This window comes from Vanessa atalanta, chromosome 24, assembly GCF_905147765.1.
Source record: "Vanessa atalanta chromosome 24, ilVanAtal1.2, whole genome shotgun sequence".
NCBI lineage: Eukaryota > Metazoa > Arthropoda > Insecta > Lepidoptera > Nymphalidae > Vanessa > Vanessa atalanta.
In genome coordinates, this window is record NC_061894.1 from 3,588,090 (window position 1) to 3,608,714 (window position 20,625).

At 29.8% G+C, this 20,625-nt stretch overlaps 2 protein-coding genes across 6 annotated transcripts in view; both read right to left on the reverse strand.

The window, feature by feature from the left end:
* The window catches only part of LOC125073273 (sister chromatid cohesion protein PDS5 homolog B), a 34,182-nt gene extending 31,810 nt beyond the window's left edge, over nt 1–2,372 (reverse strand). For all 3 annotated transcript variants that reach the window (XM_047684029.1, XM_047684028.1, XM_047684027.1), the window contains exon 1: nt 2,142–2,372. The gene's annotated coding sequence lies outside the window, so the exon portion shown is untranslated. The remainder of the gene's footprint in view (nt 1–2,141) is intronic.
* A 534-nt stretch (nt 2,373–2,906) lies between these two features.
* The window catches only part of LOC125073606 (clavesin-2-like), a 28,461-nt gene continuing 10,742 nt past the window's right edge, over nt 2,907–20,625 (reverse strand). For 2 of the 3 annotated variants that reach the window (XM_047684495.1, XM_047684496.1), the window contains exons 2-6: nt 6,770–7,038; nt 5,583–5,804; nt 4,486–4,679; nt 3,905–4,021; nt 2,907–3,693 (exon numbers count right to left, since the gene is read on the reverse strand). In XM_047684495.1, the coding sequence (XP_047540451.1) occupies nt 3,451–3,693; nt 3,905–4,021; nt 4,486–4,679; nt 5,583–5,804; nt 6,770–7,038 (1,045 nt within the window). In that variant the 3' untranslated portion in view covers nt 2,907–3,450. Of the gene's footprint in view, nt 3,694–3,904; nt 4,022–4,485; nt 4,680–5,582; nt 5,805–6,769; nt 7,039–13,644; nt 13,670–20,625 lie in introns of those variants that run through there. The other variant, XM_047684497.1, reaches the window with a different exon arrangement.

The following is a 20,625-nucleotide window of genomic DNA, read 5'->3' on the forward strand; positions in this document are numbered from 1 at the left end:
ACAATTATAGTTGTAATGAGCTTAGTTGCTTTATTATCTGTACAATGTTTATCTCATTAAAAGTCCTAACTCTTAAGTAACTATTAATATTCACCTGGAATAGAAGTAACATAAAATTGGTAATCATTATGCAAGGTGATTATTTTATTGAATAATATATAATAATTTTTTTTTTTTTTGGCTGACTATATATATCTATAGACATTAACATTTAGGATTCTTAATCCAATATTTAAATTGTTAAATGCTATACTAAATGTTTATGTAATAGATTACAGTATAGCTGTAGATGCATTTATTGGTTATTTTTACATTCAGAAAACAAAAAGTTAAGTTTTACAATTAACAATTGTTTTGATTCCCAGAACAGGTATTGAGCTGTTCAATTTATCTTATAACAGATATATATATCGAAGCATCATATGTTTAATTAGGATTTATTTAATTTTATCATACATGCTGGCAACGTCAGTATGACTTAAAAAAGAAAAGAATCGAAAAGTGTCAGAGTTGATTGAATATGAAAGAAAAGAGACGAACAAACGACGAGACTTATATTTTCGGAAATAAATATGTCTGATAATTAATTAATACCCAACCCTTTGTTATCTATATAATGAACCTGAAGAGTTTGTTTTTTATCTTTGAACACAATAATGTTCAATTGTATGTTACTAGTTAGATTGAAAAAAAAAATGCATTTGATAGCCCAATTCTCGAGGCAGGTAAAAGGCTATTTAACATCACACCATGACCTACCAGGTGGAGCATGAATGTTTAACGAGGGTGAAACTGCACACAGCAGCTAGTGATAAATAATAGATGTGATATATTTAATTGAATAATTTTCATGCAATGCATTTTAATAAGTTGTATTATTTAGAATTAGTAAAATATGAAATACACAATGTAAGTACATAAGTAAATACTTTAATTGTAGTTCTTTAATTTTGAAATCTACTTTTTTCTTTAAACAAGTTTCTTTTTTCATAAAATATAAATAAAATATTTAGAAAACTAGACAATTATGCAAATAAGCATATAGGATAAGCTTTTCTACTAAGAACAAAAAAATATAATGCAATTAGGAAATATAATAAGTATGCATCAATAATTGAGTTTAAAGAATTATAAAAGAAGTTTTCTAGTTGATCCTTCTTAATATCATTTAATTTAAACTTGTAAAATTATAATTGTTATGTTCACACACAAACTGTTCATAAACACTCACTTAAAACAAAACATAATTTGATAACATGAAGGGCAATCAAATTATTTATATGGATGTGAGATTTTATAATTTAAACTTTTTTGACCATTTTAAATCAACTAACGACAAAACTGTAAGGAAGGTCAGTAATATTATACTTCATATATTAATAATTAAAGTGATGTCTGACATATATCCAATTAAGATGACAACTGAACATGCAAAATTCTCTGTAGGTGCCAATTTTTGCTTACAAATAAAAAAATAATAATTGTAATAACATATTATTTCTGTGAAATTCATATTTCATGGGCTTATACTGTAAAATTATTTATAATATGCATGTTATTCAAATAAAAACTAAAATAATCTATTCTACTCTTGAGTGAATGGCATTTAGTTGTGAGATTGTTTTTTGTTAAAAAAGATGCTACAAATTGTATCACGCTTTTTTGACAATATGGTATTATACATAAAAACTTTCACACTGAAGAATTTTAAAAGCTTCAAGGCATAACATTGAATAAATCAAGTACGGAGTGTTGAGTGTCGTATATCTAAAAGATAAAGTGCAGTGTTTTTCGGGTAGTGAATATATTAATATTCCGTGTAAACATTAAGAAATCGAAATCATAACATAAATTATGACGTGGTAACATCAAACATACTAATCTAATAATGTACCGAATTTGAAAACTAAATGCATAGTTGTTTTGGTCAATACAATTGCGTTCGTGGTTTCTTTCAAGCGACATAACATTTTCGCTTACCAACCACGATTCGATTACATGAAGTTTTTACAACCAAATAAACAACAAAATTTCGAGGTTAATCCACGATCAGTTACACAAATGTTACACATTACTACTCATTTTTTTCATGGATTATACAAAACTAACTTATGAGATGTGATAATGGCTAAAATACGTACAAGAAGTCATAGACGTGGGGCCTGTGTTCCCGATGTTTACAAAAATCACCACAGCAGGAAAACCCAAACGAAGCAATCACGGAAACAACATAATAAGTCTATAAAAACATCACTAGAAAACAAATCATTAGGATAAAGAATTGTCTTATTGATCTAAATACATAGAAAAAACGCGTTAAAATTCTTTTATCAATCGGTGGACGCCAAACTGCGGGAAAAACTACTGCGAAGTTAGCAACATGTCAGTTTGCAATTCAAGGTTACTCTATAGTCTGTGGTAATCGTCCAAAAATGATACCGATGAAATTATACAATATTAATTATATTATTATTATAGTAAATCAATTACTATGTATACTTTTTTCTAATTTTTTGAATGAAATGGATATCATTAATTTATTGTGTAGAATCTCATTCCAAAATATTACTTAAACTATTGATTGAACCCTTAGTTCTATATATAAATATGTTTTTTAAATTCAATTCTTCTTTTCTATTTAACTATTTTGTCTGACTTATTAAATTAAGTAATGACATGATAATTGATAAATATTTTTTAATGATTTTATAATAATTTTATGGATTCGGCGAATAGTATTATAATTTTTTAACGCTTTTGGTAGCTGTATCGTTCAAAAACGAAATTCAAAATTTTCAATTCAATTGTTAAAGGTAAGTATAAATAAAATTCTTCCTTTGTGCATATTGTATTTATTGTAAGCATTTTATACTAATTATTAAAATACTTTTCCACAAAACGGAACACCTTAATTAATTACTTATTTGCTATTTATTTCTTAAAGTTATCTAACTGCTTTATAAGTTAGTAACGGACAGAACATACATCAAGTATTTAAAAATATTATTTAAGCAGCAGTCAGGTTGTCATGTCATTAATCACACCTCTAAAAAGAATTTGCTAATGAAAATTATTATACTTAATCATTGTAATTTATATGTACAATGACGTCATCAGTTTAAGAATGGTAACGTGACCACCGACGGCTGCCACTACTTTACTAGTTTCTATAAAAGTTATAAAGATATAATTCCTTATTATAAAAGCGATTTTATTTATATTATTTAACTATTTTAATTTAAAGTTAAACCATAATCTGTAAAGTTTAAAAAACATCGATGAGATCGGAAATATGATAATGAGATAGGAAATACAGAAACATTCGGAAATGTAATACAAATAATATATGTTTTTTAAAGGATTATGTATACATTTAAAATTTGGATATTTTCCTGAGTATTTAATTAAAATAACATTCACTTTAAACCTACATCTATCACAAAGTTATAGCTAATCAAGTTCCAGTTTTCTGAACGAACCAGCAGTTGAATGTATGTCTTGAGTCAAATCGTTTTTTTCAAGTGCATATAAATCAATGCACATGTCGTCCAAAGCAAGCAAATCTTCTCTATGCTTTAAAAGTTTACGCTTCAATTCATCAATCATGTCTTTTAGAGGAACTGTTCCGCCGTATTCTTTAGGCAAAATTGATGGATCGACGTGTTTTACTAAATCATCCGATGTGCGATGGAACTGTAAATAAATAATCGATTTATAAAATAAAAAAAAAAAAATATACGACTAATAAAGTCGTCGCAAACTTTGTCTAAATAAATACAATGTATTTTTGTTTGTACATTATTAAGAAACGGCTATTGTTGCAAAACATATAATTTTACTGTTTTTGTAGTAAACGTTTAAATTATTCATCATTTCACATAAAATTTCCATTGTAAGTATTTACCATAACTCTGTCCTTAAGTTTATCGCTGAGCAAAGATATTGCGAACTCAAAGAACTTGACGCCATAATGCGGTATATTGACGAAGTGTGTACGCTTGTGACGCATTGGAGTGGAATTCTGCAAACATAATATGATTTTAAATTATTTGAAATCTGTATAAGAAAAAATACGTTGCTATACGTCAAATAATAATTAACAACATAATTTCAATATCAATCTTCTCTCTTTTACTCCCCCCTTCTCTATTTCTTAAGTAATTGAATATTAGGCAGAAACGCAATTTTATATACATATTTTGTTTCATTCATTGATTTTATACTTCAACGCCATCATCCGCTTAACCTATACCATTTATTAATGGCGGGCCATACATTTTCGTATTCCATTCGTCTCGTATCCTAACATTTTGACACAAATAGTGTATCCGTCTTTTTTCCAGTCTTTCTCGTCACATTTAAAAAAAAGCATCTCCATTTTAAAATTAATTTTAATAATAAAAAAAAAAACATTGTTTTTCGTTCAAATAAAATAAAATATGTGTTAAATTTTATAAAGACGTATCTTTATGTTTATATATATACCTGTATACAGTTTAACATGACCCGCACATCGTTGAGCGACCAGAGGCTCACGTGTGGCATTTGCATCCCGGCTTCGTCATTAACGTGCGTGTAGCCCAACAGTTGAGAACGAGGTTCATCAAGGAGCAGCTCAACGATCATGGAGTGAACGCGCGCCATCACACTGCTATCATAAACGTGTGGATCGAAGCGACCTGAAAATATTATGACATGTTAACGGTACTATAAAAATATAAATCTATAACTTTTTTTAAAGCATATTTAATAGTCGAAGATTCCTATGTTAAATTCCAATCTAAAATCAAAAAGGCTCTACTTAACGTTGTTTAATCAAAAAAATTCTTGTTGTTTAATTATATTATTATGAACTTTTCCTAGAATGTAAAGGAAGGTATATAATTGCATGAAAATAAGTAGTTCCTAATAATTAAAGTAGAGAAATTCCGGAATTAGGAAGTAATTATATTTTAAAAGTGAGTTTATTTATGCTAATAAACACCAAGCATATTAATTAATTTAACGCGATAACATTTTTTTGTCTACTTGCTTTTGTCTTTCTTCTACTTGTACGAGTTTGTTTTTAATAAGTCCGGGTTCACTTTACGTTGTTTATGTATCGGGGAGACTACGGGTGCAAAATCGTGGAGTGAAAACAAACGAAATCACTTCTCACTCTCTGTATCGGTTTGCTTGAAGAACCGCAATAATTAAGAAGGACAATATTCGCAATACTGTTTATTTAAAAGTAAGTAACATTTGCGTATCTATAAAAATGTATATAAAAAATAGTTAGTGAAATCTTTTAACCGTTTAAACACAAATCAAATTTTATAAAGATTAATCTTGTACAATTATTTACAACAATTTCAAATTTTAAAATGGGTTGTATTAAGACGGTAAAATTAACAAAACACATTGCTTAACCATTAATAGTTGCGCCACAGTCTGGTAAAGATCTAATAATTATTAACATATTATGGACATTACAGCTATACTTTTATATAGAAATATCTTTATTATTTTTATCACTGTTATGTCACGGCGGACAAACCATAACCTAAATGGTACTAACTGTTTTATAAATGATCTATACAAACCCATGCAAGATAAAACGACCCTCCGTCCTTCAGCATCCCTCTTCGGCAGTGGAACTAGATACCCAGCATCAATAATTGCTGCTATTTTGGGATCCAGAGGATCGAGCTTCTGGAACCAATGTGGATGCATCTGCCGTATGGTCAGATATCTCTCCAGCATGGAACAGGATTGGGGGATGGAGTATTTCTTTGTGCGTAGAAAACGAAGCAGAAATGGTGTATCTGGAAAAATCTTCAGATAAATCCTCCAATTTAAAGCTGTTTGTGGTTTCAGAAATATTTCAATTAGGAAAGACTTTTTTCAATTTTCAAAAATGAATCATGAATAACCTTAAATTTGGAACTAAATAGTAGAAACACGGCGATTAACTTATTGCTATGTAAATGTCTCCATTACTGTCAAATGGAAGGTTTAGAATCTAGAGCTTAGTTCAGTTTGCCACTGCGAGTTACCGAATGTATTTACATATGGTGACTGGTGACTTCACTTTAACAGATGTTGACTGGTTTCCAATTTCCCTTCATCTTCTAACATGAGTTAAAATTTAAAAACAAATTTAAGAGAGACCACTCAGTGGTACTTTCCAAATTCGAACTAAAATCATAATTTTTCACGTGAGCTCGATGCCTAAACACGAACGATTAAGTTTTAAATATTTGAATGTAGCATTCCACGCACACTTCAAAATTCAATATACATACTAACACATGTAGGTATACATTAGTCTGTATACAGAGTAAGTATTTAAATTACTATTTATACAGAGTACGTAAAAAAGTTACGACGAATTCTTTCAAATTGATAAAATATTTTTTAATGTTAGATATTTAAAGCTACTGTTGTTTAATATGAGATAAATCTGGTTTAGCGAAGTTTATGAGCAAAGATATTTGAATTTATATTACAATAACCTACTTTTCAACATACCTTGCTTAATCGAAACCAAAAAAAAATCCAGTTTATTAAATTACAAGATTTTTTCAACACGTCATATAATTTATTACATTATGATAATAGAATAATGACAAATCGCTATCGTTATTCAGCCGTCAAACATCACTGCGAATATATTTATTAATAAAAGGACATGACCCTAACCTTAAATTTAAATAGTATCTAGTATGAACAGATTTGACCGCCATTACGTGCCCCTTTATCCAGTCTATCTCCCAAATAAAAAACCTACCAGTTCTACATTTCTTAATTGCAGGATGTTTTTCAATGAAATGTCTCATCTGCGCAAGCGCATGTTCCCTCAATGTTATTTCCTCCCGTATATCAACTCTGGCTTTTTCCCTTAGTTCTTGAGGAAGATCGCCGGTTTCACGCTCATTGTTTTCCAGGATGGCAATCCTTTCATCGTCGGTGAGTCGGGGTGTATCAATATCGGGTTTAGGTTCATGTTCTCTTCGGCAATCTTCGGGCTGAAGGACGGACGTCGCCATTTTCGTAAATCTAAAAAAAAAAAATAGACTATAAATCTAAAATCAATCACCTTTACAAAAATATCCAATTAAATATATGAGATGCATGTATTAAGAATGTAAAATCTACTGATCAATAAGAAACACAATTTTATTTAACACAGAATAATATTAAGAAGAATACACTTTGACCTTAACATGTCTAATAACTTTTTTTTTATTACGAATACATAGTAATGCAAACGCTTGTCTTCCTAAGTTTCTCTATATTTAACCAAAATGAAACTACATAAAAAACACGATGTTTTTGGAGAATTTTTTGGTTAATTTTCAATGAAATGTGTAATCAATCAGATTATGATATTATTATTATGAAATTCGGTCACCAGAACGAAAAATGGAATCATTCGGTTACATTCGATTTCAACATGGTTTTAGACCATAATCAATTGACCCACTGCACAAGTTGCCCATCATTATGATGTAATGGATTATGGAACATGATTTTATGTCGTGGAATGATGTAAGACATGACCTACCATTAAAGTATGTAACATACAAATTTAACAAGTATTCCGTGTTTCTATTTAAATAAAACGTATTTTATCACAGTTTTTACTGTATACGGTCCTATACCATTCAGCCGATAGAGTTTAAAATTGTCGTTGACGTACGTGAAGGTATCTCCTATCAAAGTTTTACTGTACATGTAGAGGGCTCGAATGTCGTATAAAAATGCTTTAAATATAATATAATTTAAATAGACTTTAATAATTTAAATTAGTTTGACAAGATTATATTTCCTTGTTTGAATATGATTTAAAATATTTGTTATTCATCTTGGACTGGTTTTACAAAAATACCTTAAGTACCTTTAACTCATTGCAAGATTATGGGTCAACAAAATAAGCTATGTATAGTTTTAGCAGATTATTTGAAGTAAATACCATCTATTATTTTATATATTATTATTGTACGTTGATGTTGTAATGGCCGAAACTTCTGCACAATAATTGTATAAACGTCTAATCGAATCATTCTGAACGTCATGCGAAAAAAATCAAGTGTTAGTTTTATATATCTATAATTTTACATAAATAATTATAATTCGATTATAATTATAAAAGTGGAAATAATAAAAAAACTTAAATATACCTAATATATAAATAGAAAGTGACAGGAAGGTATTTATTAAATAATTATTTCATAAAACATTATTGACTACAATAATATTAATATCGAACATAATTATTTTCGGTTGTATACTTTTATGTCAATGATACATAATATACGTATATAATAATATTTAAATATTATTTAATGATCGAATCCAATGGTCCGAATGATTATATATTTTTTATATATTAATTATAAGTTCGTACTGGAAAAAATACATATAGCATTACTTTTAATCACTTTCATCATGCTTACACAAAGACCCGGTATTGATATTTTTAATTTTGGATTAAAATATTTATTCCGTGGCCTCATCTTATGAGTTAAAAAAAAAAACAAAAATGTTCATGAAATAATATCTAGTCTAAAAATTATACTTTAATGTTTAAAAAGCAGTATAGTTACATACTTGTAAATGCTGCTGTCCCATTTTATGAACTGTTGAATTGTTCACGTTGCAAACAGAAAGCGAAAATGGCGATTTTAAAATTCCCATTGTCAAAGCTTATCACTTTTACTGTGACGTGAAAGGCAAGTGAAAGTAATGATAAATGAACGCGCATTTGAAGGTCGAGAGTTTTAGCGCGAACTTTATTAGTCACGAAAATTTCGGACACCATTGAAAAAAAATTAGGAATATAATAAGAAGTAGTCAATTGTCTATGGGAATATCTCATTGTCTCCGACTAATTTAGTGCCTTTATTTATTTAATTTGCACTATATAATAATTGATATAGTGAATTAGTAGTTAAACAAGACCAAACACTTAATACAAGAAAGACATTAAATTTTCACCCATTTAACCAAGTTTAGACATGCTGGCACAAATAACAAACAAATAGGCACTTGTAAAAGTTGAGTAAAAAAATAAAAATAATTTTAATTCAAAATTCTTCAAAGTCGCTGTCATACCTTTTATTAATAATGTCACCTATTTACCTATATCTATATAAATAAACTCGAGTCGGTTTATTTTGATTTATTTGATTAGTTGTCAGTGATTACGTAAATACAATGTCATTAGATAGAGGAATTCACCTTAATAAATGATAAACATTAATATTTGTCGTTGTACCACACACGCAGAGGTTGAGCATATTTTAACAATAATAATGGCATCGTAATATTCATAATGTACACCGCATTGGGGAATAACAATAAAATGGTTTGTATTGCCGACGATATGTGTAAAGAAATAATTGTAATATTTTATAATGTTTGCTAAGTTTGTCTTCGCGCTGACATTTAAGTTTCGGGAATAATTTATCTGTGGTAATTAAAAAAATTAGAAATGACGTTTTAAAAATATTATTTATACATTTGTAATCCAGATTGCCCTTTCATTGAAATAACAAAATATTTGCTGGTATATATTGTATAGAGTTATTAAAAACACTGTTTATAAAAACTTTTGAGTATCAGTTATTATCACAGGTTTGACACAGTACGGTACCTATGTTAAAATGGTTTACATCAAGTGGTGATACATCAAAAGGTTAAAAATTGTTCTCACACTTTCGTATCGCATGTAGGGCTTTATATGAATGTTGAAAGCCGACTTACGATGATACGCTATTTAGTGGCTTGCTTTCGGACAATTCGCGACCGAGTTCTACTTAGGTTTCGAGTTGCTACTTACAGAATAGACCCATTGGTTTTCGAATTTAAGATGTAGCTCATTTAAAATTGCATCAAATAGTTCCATTGTTTGAACATTTTCAACGAACTTTTTCTTTTCGCTGGGAATAAAAATCACTAAACGGCATAAACGCGAGTGAAATTACCGCGAAAGTTTCAAATGAAAGCAATGTACTTTCGTTTTAATATATATAGCGGTTTTTTGTATGACTCACGTTAAAAACGGGAAAGTTTTGTGATTTTGCTATAATGCACCAATTACCTAATTACATAATTGTATACGAGTACAAATTTAAAATAATAATCTTATTTACTTCTGTCTGACATGTCATTTTCATATCAATACAGATATCGTTAAGAAACTGCAGCGTTAGGTTTTTTTTTTTTTTTAGCATGAGCAGCCTGTAAATTTTCCCACTGCTGGGATAAAGGCTTCCTCTCCCTTTGAGGAGAAGATTTGGATTGGAGCATATTCCACCACGCTGACAGACACGTGCAGGTTTCCTCACGATGTTTTCCTTCACCGCCGAGCACGAGATGAATTGTATAAACACAAATTAAGCACATGAAAATTCAGTGGTGCCTGTCTGGGTTTGAACCCGAGATCATCGGTTAAGATTTTCTAACCACTGGGCCATCTCGGCTCATCAGCAAAAAAAATGTCTTCAAAATCTTCACCCAAAACCAATAAGAAATCAGAACGTTCTCCACATAGAAAAATAAAATAAATATCGTGTATCCACCAACTGTTAGTTTAATATCAATATAATGCACTTCTTCTTGCACCACATCTTATTGCACCAATTATCTCAGCACATTTTGCAACTAAGTAAAAGGTTACTTAATCTTCCTACGCGTAGTTACCATAAACATAACTATATTATTATGTATAAAAGTCGACAAGTGTTGTTTCCTTTGGGCATATTGTGTAAATATGCAACGCATTCGAGAGTCTTTTCAATAGGTTGCTAACTACTATGTCACCATCTTTAATACATCAACCGTTCCATTTCAATTCATTTTTTAGGTTAACGGCTTTTAGCTGTGCCAAGAGAGCACAGATTATGACATCAATGTCATAACTTCTAGAATAATTTAAAGCAAGCGAGATATTACAACTACGGCCTTAGTTTAAAATCTCTTAATCGCAGATATATCTCGTTCTTTCATAACGGACAGAACATTGTTTAACAAATTAACATATGAACAGAATATATTGCGTAAAAAGCTAAACAATAAGACTTATTAAATATAAAATTTGTCAGATTCTCTCCGTCTCATAAAATAAATGACGTATGATATGCCCAAGCGGACAAAGACCGCTAATATTCCCCTCTCACTCTAAATTATATTTTTGAAGTTACAACACTTGGACTTTGGAGTAATAGTGCAAATATATTTATCAATAAATTAATAGCTACCGGCCCTTTTCTCTACTTCTACTATAATATACATTCATCCTCTTGAAGCAATCTCTGTATTGGTGAAAACTGCATTAAAATCCGTTGCGTAACTTAAAAGATCTAAGCGTACAGACGGCTGGAAGTGACTTTGTTTTATACTATGTAGAGTTACAAATAGCCTTTCGTATCATCTCCACTAGTCACTAGCTGGTTCATTTTTCAACCTAAAGAATACTTGCCACAATTCTACGCGTTTATCAAGCAAAGTAGCAATTGTTAATTTTGGTCGAAGTATATACTTAATTGAGTCTTCTTTATACAAATAATTCTTGCGTCAAAAAATATATAAAGGATTTTTTTAATAACGTTACGAATTTTCTATATTTATGAGTGATGATTTGCTATTCATGATACCTTACGCTGTTCTGTATTCCGTCATGTTTATAATCATGATCAATAAACCCATTTAAAGTCCATCAGCGTATCGTATTCATATACGTGAGGTTTTATTGTTTAAATCTTGTAAGCAATTTTCATTCATATGCTCTTGATTTTAAAGTTAATTTCGCTTTATCGTACTAATCCATGGATTCAGGATTGTGATGTTTGGGAGACTCCAGCTTTGAATCTCATTGCATGTTGCAAGAATTACATATTAAGATTTTATTTAACTTCATTCCAACATTAATCATCGTCGTTAGCCCGTGACCGTCCGTTGCTAGACTCTCGTGCACACAAGTGATCTCTTACGTATTTTCCAGCCAATTTGCGTATGTCGTTGCTCCATCAAGAATGAGGACGTCCTCTCCACGTCATATTGCTTATAGGCAGTTTCTTTAGCAATTATTATCAGTTCTGTGGAGATGTAACCATCAAAATGCCACTTAAGTTTACTAATTCTCTGACCTTTATTTATTTCGATTACTCTGCATTGAATTTGCTCATTAACTGAACTTAACTTTGTGTGAGCCGTGTGGGTCGGTACCACCCATCAGATATTCTACGGACAAACAACAGTACTCAATATTGTTGTGTTCCGGTTTAAAGGGTGAATGAGTCAGTGTGACTAAAGGCACAAGGGACGTAACATATTAGTTCCCAAGGTTGGTGGCGCATTGGCGATGTCAGGAATGGTTAATATTTCCTACAGCGCCATAGTCTATGGGCGATGGTGACCGCTTACCAAGCTCATCCGCCAACATATACCAGAAAAAAACGCTTAGCACATTCCAATACATAAAAGACGAACAAGATGAAAACCTTCAGTAATAGTTACGTTATATTAATCTATATAAACATTTTAGATATACTTATATGTATATGTATACTATCAATAACATGATGTATTCTGAAACAATATGCTATTGATATTTCGTTATAGACATAAAATATTACGTACATTAAATTGTCGTTTTTTATTGATTAATTACGATGATATTAATTTAATTTAATACGTTTATTGTAACGATTATAATGTTATATGTTGATGTAATCCGTACTAGAGGGTAATTTAATTTAATATACAATAAATAAAGCTATAACAATTTATCATAACAACTCAAACCAAACTACAATTAAAATAAAATTAATCCCGTCCAAGTGAAAACATTTACTAAAAGTAAAATGATCTTAATATTCATTTGGATAATAAAATAGATAAAATGTATTTATTAACTTGTACTTTCTTCTTTTCCAAAATAATAATAGTTTTTTTTTCTTTGTGCGTCAGTCAATTTAAAACTACTGAACGTACGAACGAGACTTTGACCAATCGACGCGGAATTCTTCATAGACAGACTATAACTGGTATAGGTTTGACATATCTACTTAATTTTTTAAATTGCCTCGGTACTTTCTCTCTTTTTCTTTATTATGTGCATTAAGCACAGCGAAGCGAGTGACACGCTTAAAGTTATTATTTCTCCTATAATAATTCTCTTACATAAACTTATATATAGATTTTTTATTCGTTAAATACATTATAATTATATAGTTTAAATGATTCGAGGAATAATATTCATCTTAATAAATTTCATAATATAAAAATGATGTATGATGTAGATATTAATGCTAGGTTAAATAGGGGCTTATGTACGTGTAGTATTTGAGTACTTACAAAGCGTTTAACGCGACATCATTAAAGCTTTATAAACGTGTACATATAATATTATATCGATATAAACTTTAATTAATTGAAAAAGCAAAGGACGAATCCAAAACATCTATAAATTAAATTAATATAAATGTAAAACATTTCTTTATGAATAATTAATTTATCAAAGGCAATTGGGCAATTGTATTCAAAATATTTTTTATTATATTGTTATGGCAACACTATATTAAACTCAAATGTGATAGATATACTTATTATAAATAAAAAAAAATCGTAATTGTATTACGTATTTATAGAACAACTTACGTTCACATTTTCGTCACAAAATTCGGGACACCATATACACGTCACGCAATAAAACTCCTCGAGTCTGACTGCTCGGTCGATGCACCTTCCAACCGTTAGCTCCCGAAATATTGCCACACTGTGGATAAGGTACTCTTGTACTTTAAAAGTGTTTTATGTAGGCTGTTGCCCTTTTAAAGTACATTGGGCTATGTAAATTGTCAAAATCACCGTCTACTTTGTCGTGTTGCGATTCGAGTTATTTCGTAACGTGATCTTATGGGATATTTTGTACTAAAACACGGACATGGAATATACCTTTTAAAGAATGTTGTAATATAGCTTATAGTAATGAGTACAAATATCTTTTAAATGTTCTCACATTAAATTTTTTTTTTACATTGTACATGTATATTAATATAATTAACAAATAAATTATTTATTCTAAGAATATTTTGTTTCAACTTACGTACAAAAAACCAGCAGATGTTTGATACCGATACATTTCTTAAATATATTAAATATTATTAGGAATTTCAATTTTAATATATCAAAATACTGTTTATGATAGTTTAAAAATAAAACAAAATATAATTGACATACACGTTTGTCTCTTTTTTCTGAGATAGGTAACTTTATAAATTACTTAGCAACGCCTTTGAGATATATATCGAATACCAACTGTCAAAAGAATTTAAAAAAAAAGTAAATGCAACAATAAACTTCATAAAAAACATGCCTATTTAAATAAATTTTTCAATAATATATTGCTCGTATTTTTCTTTTGTTTTCAATGATCTAAATGTTGATTCTATATATATCTAGACAGACTTTCAAAGTCGAAAAAAAATTATGCCCAACTGTTAGCCACTAAGTACACGCAAACTAATGAAGTAGTATGACGTTTAACGAATGTCAAGCGTAGCTGTCACACACACCAGGATAACAAAGATGACTCTTTTTTTTTTAAGATAATGTAGGTATACTTATTAGGCGGTTACAATTACGTAAATAATAATAGATTTATTAACATAAGAATTAATAACATTGAGTGCTTAAATATATACAAATATGAATTAAACAATACCTATTGTATTGTATAAATCTTGACCGCGTGGAACGGGGAAATGCTGCTAGCATTCATGCCACCAGTAGAATCGCAATTCAATTGACTCTTTTGTTTTAGTTATTTACACTCTTTCTAGGTATTTACCTAAATCATCTACGGATCTTACGTCTTAAGGATAACTGCCTTTACACTTTTAGAATTCACTCGGTAAAAAAAAGTTACATTATATATTAACATAGTGCATACTAAAAAAAACTAACTTTGTTTTAAAATTCATTGCATGATTGACTTGGATTGTCGCTTGGCCTGAACTTGACATGACTCACAAGCAGCTCATACGTATCTATAAAACAAATCTTGATTCTACACGTGTATGAATTTTATTAAGCTTTTGTTTAGAAATGGTGAAGATTTTATTATATCGTATTAAATCTATAAATAACTTTATTTGTAATTATTTATTGGATTGCATGAATTACCAAAAACGGCAACTTTTGGAGATTGTCAAGAAGAGAAAAGTTGCATTTCTCGGACACGTGCTTAGGCATGAAAGATATGAACTTTTGCAACTCATTAGGATGGGAAAAGTTGCCGGAAGGAGAGCTGTTGGGCGCAGAAAAAAGTCTTGGCTGTGCAACATCCGAGAATGGACGGGAATTACGAGTGCTGTCGATCTCTTTCGCCTCACGAAGAACAAGAAGGAGTATTCAAAGCTGACTGCCAACCTTCGCAAGTCGGAGTAGCACTCGAAGAAGAAGAAGCATGAATTACGAAGCGGATTCCATGTAGACGCATATGTCAGAATACTACTGTATCTATTGAAAAATTTATGAAAAATACTAGAAAAACCACGTCTGTGCCATTTGAAGTAAAATAGTAAATAGTTTCAATAAAAATAGGAGAAAAATATTTGCTATAAATTTTCGTATAAAAATGTTATACAAACATTTTTATATTCTATAAATAAACTGATACTGGTTCCTTTAAGAAGGTATTTAATCTGTGAAGCATAATTTATTATTAAAAAATAATGGTAGGCGTTAAACGAGTTTGAGTAAAATGTGAGCTTTATTAAATATAGTTTTACCTTATTCGTGTACAAGTTGTAGATGAATATAATATATTTTTTTTAATTATTTGAATCGTTGTGATCGTTCTTTTAGAGGCAATGACAAAGAAATTGATGTTATTGAATCCTGTACCAGGATTATCTTAAATCAAAAAAGGATAAAAAATAAACTATATTACCTACTTATTACAATTACCAAAAACAAACCTAAGCAACCTTAATAAATACATATTTTTAATGTCTTAAATGTCCTTAATATATTTAAGGGCTACAAAAAACACTTCTGATCGAATTTTAAGAAGATATACTTTTTTTTTAAATATTTGAATTGCTGTGATCGTTCTTATAGAAGCAATGGCTCGATAACAATTGACTCGATTTTATGGATTTCTGGTAATAAATTTACTTAATCAGAAAAGGACAAAAATATTTTTTTATCCATTTCAATTTCCAAAAACAAACCTAAACAACGACAATAATACCTTTACAGACATATATACATTACAAGGGCAAAAAAACAATTCTGGTCAAATTTTAAGAAGGGGTTCAATAAATACATAAAGTTTCGGAAAACAAACGCAATCATTAAAAAAAAAATTGGAGCTCAAGTGCGGTCATTGGCCTTACCGTTACTCCCGAATCGCAACCGTCCCGTGGGACAGCTTGCTTGCTTAGAGTTCCGTATGATATACATAAAAAAAATCATTGGATATTAAAAACAAATATTCATTCATACAATTTTAATTGTATATTTAATTTAAAATACTACTCTTTCAACTTCAAAATATAATTCAATTTAAATAGATAATTAACTCATTTTATTTGTGAGCACGTTTAATAACTCTATTTCTTGCCGGTTCGATTCAATAGCGTCTATATTCCGAATTGGTGGTAACGTTATTATTAATTTAATTTTGTAAATTGACACTTCAAAAGTGTTTGCAAGAGCCTTGAAAGATTATATTGATTTTGGGTAGAGAAGAAACGTAGGAGATTGATTATGAAATCATAAGCGCAAGGATACAAATACTGCTGTCCATATAACTGTGTCAAATCGACTGACGCGTGTCATTCCGTTATGACCAATTACAACCGCAAAACTTCTAAGTGTCAAGGGTATTGTATTACAGGAGACGAGCACGTCACTTCGCTTCGTATTTGTGTATGGCTTAAACATATATAAAACCAGAATTGCAGCTTTACTGACGATTATGAAATTAACTAAGTGAAACCGACTATCGCTACAATGTAACGTGTGTATAATTTGTTCTCGATTAAATGTCTCTTGCAGAAACTATACTATACATAAGTATATATCCAGTATATTAATGTATGTATATATAATATAGTAATGCTAACTAAACATAGAAAATACTATTGGATTTCCTTTTTATTTATAATTTTTTAATAAAATATCTGATGTTATTGTCATCGAGATGAAGTTAAATATTTAGACGGTTTATTTTGAAAATAAGCAAGATTCCTTCCTTTACCCAACATAGTTTTAATCTACTAGAACATTTTAAGAATGGTAATTTTGCGGCTTTTATAAATTTTTAAAATCAACATAAGACATTAAAAATAATATATTAATATTTGATATAATAATTAAAATTATAAGTAATCAAAAATATATCTGGACGTTTACTAATGTTCGTATCGTAAAATGTACAATTTTTTTTTTTATATTTTTATTTGTAAGGAACCTATAATGTATTGTAACTTGTACAATGCATGTACATTTCTTTCAGCCCTTCTGCGTACACATGGCGCTGACACGAATTTAAACTAAATTCATATCAGATGCATTTGTAATGATATTTTTGGAAATCATATATCCTTACAGGTACTTTTCTATATTATATAAATGGCTTTCAAATATATGTTAATACAGCATTGTATTGTATTTACAGGAAAAAATAATGGGTACAAATAGATGTATGATAAATTTAAAACATTCTTAAGGCTTCAAATGACTCATTCAAATCAATTTTATTTAATATATTTAGTGTTTACAAAACAAAAACTCACTAAGTAGGTAGGCACAGATTAAATTATTTAATTATTAATAATTATACTCTAGGCGATTACAGATTACAACTCATTGTAGTTCAATTCATTTATAAAATTTTATAAATGAATTGAACTTGAACGAAAAATTTTAATATAAAAATATAAAAAAAAAAATTGTCGTTACTAATTGAAAGCGCTAAAATGCATCGTCTATCAGTATGATTTTATTACAATATAAGAAAAAAAATTATAATTTATTAAGTAATGACAGTTTCTCAACTGTCGTTAGCGATACCTAGGTCGCTCACCTTTATTTATAGGTACTAATAGTAACAGTCTTAAGGTCAATGACGTCACTGAAATCCTTGCCAATAACGAAAAAAAATTGGCCACTATATAATATAATTAATTCATATATAATATCCTCAATACCATATCGTTTTTGTTTATCCATTAACATCCATTTACGTTCCAATTACAATATAAACAATGAGCAATAATGTACCAGGAAAACATGATACTAAGAAGATTTATTTGCAACGCAGTACTTGAATAGCTTGTCCTATTTCTCCTCACCTGCTTACAAAACTTGATTTATGAGATCTGTCAAATATAATATTGTATGCATTCCATCCGCTGATGCTCGTATTGTGTCAGTTACATAACTGTATTTCATTTATTCGAAAATGTTTTATTTAGTTTATAGTTCGTAGATTATGTTGCACTTTCCATAAAATTGTTGAGATATTTTTTTTATAGTAGAATATTGTCCGGGCTCGATAACATTATAGTGTACTATATAAATAATTTTGTTAAATTAAATCGATCCGAAATTGCGAAACGGGTAGACCACGTGGATCTTAAATAAAGATAGCGAGTTTTTTTTTATTTACTTTACAACATCCACGGGCTCACAGTTGCCCGTGCCTTTTTTCACATTTTATTTTTATAACTTTTGGCGTAATTTTATATTTTTGCTGAACATCAGCAGATCTTCGCTGGACTTTGAGCTTGTCGTCTTCTTGGAAGACGTGGCCCAGACTGACATTTTTTTTTTTTTAAATAACGATTTCAAATCCGATCAACGATCACCGTGTTATCGGTTTTTGTGTATATAATTCATTCTCTTTGGTGGTAAAAAAACATCGCGAGGAAACCTGAATTTTTTGCCCCAGAAATAAAATGAATGAGTGCCTATAATATTTATCAATTTCCAGCGATAACCTTACTTAAAAATAAATAACGCATAAGTATACTTGTAATATTACTGTATGTAATAATTACTCAAAACATTAAAAATAAACAAAACATTAGTTCCGTATTATTTTATGACAGTATTGCCTTTTCACCTCCAACCAAGCGTTAAGTTTATACTAGAAGTGGTTACGACAATAGTTCAAGGGGTCAGAATTGAACCTGCAACTTTCACAACGTTCGACTGTTCGTACATCGTGGTTGAATAAGTTTCATTCTTAAGCCCATAAATATTTAATCACCTTAAAAATATACGAAATCATAAAAACCATAAATTATATTCCGAAACCTGTTTTAACATAAAATTCTCATAATGAACTTACACCATGTCTTAGGATTTCCACATTGATTAGTTATTGAAATTAGCATGAAAAGTTCAAGGCAAACATCGGAATACTCAGATCGTGGCAGCCCTACACGCACACAGGCGCACGTATTTCTACAGCAATGTCACGCACACGTGCCTAAACGTGCACAAAGTTCGTCTCGCACGCTCCATCATTTTGTTTTATAATCCGAGGCTGTTGTAATAAATTGCAATTACAAATATACACTAGGATTCCTACGTGACGTTGACAACATAATCTGCGTACTGTTGGCAACTAAAAGCCATTAAGCTAAGAGAGCAATTAATTGAACAATAGGGTTGTTAAAATTTACGACTAAGTCCTCACAAATTTGGTATTTGAAGCCGAAATTAAAAACTATAGCGACAACCCTACGCACCTATTCAATAATAAGTATCTTGCAATTTAAATTAATATTAACTTATTGTTACCGTATAACCGAAAGGTATAATATAAAGATTAAAAAATATTATGACCTTACATCGACCTGAAGTTATTTTGATCTTTATTTCACTTATAATAGAACATTAATTTCAATGCACTAGACCTTTTTATATTTTACGAGTAGCTTTACTTAAGATGACACTCCTAATCCTTATCATTAACAGATAATTCGATGAATGCAAATGTATTCTTTATTTCTTTTGATATAAGATCGAATGTACTTTGATATGGTCTTATTATGGTAGTCGTGGAGGGAAAGTCCGGGCCGACGAAGCAGAATGGGGACGAACGGTGATTCATGCCGTTATGCATTTAACTGAAATTCCGTAAACTATGCATGGATTGTTCAAAGATTTTAAAACATTGGGTATATAACTGAAGACGAAGCAGGGACAGTGTATATATTCTATGTACTATCTACTGGCATTTCATTATTATTACTACGATTGGTGAAAATTTAAATTCCTAACCTGTAGTAGCTGTACACTGCTAACGACATTAAGTAAATTTAGATTTTGAATGTTTGTGTTCCGGTTTAAGGGGTGAGTAAGTGTTATTACTTCAGCGTTGGTGGTGCATTGACAGGCCAATCGTCTTAAAATAAATATATAAAATAATGTTATGAAAGTAACATTGTCCATATATTTTATTATAGCTCACCGTTACGTATCCAACGCATTACGAAAGCATAATATGAAATACAACGTACATGTGCAGGCTTGGTAGATACCTATAGGGGCAGTATGCAAATATTTCATCACAAACATCAGCGGTGGATTTTCCAGCTGGCTAAGCAGGCTTGAACC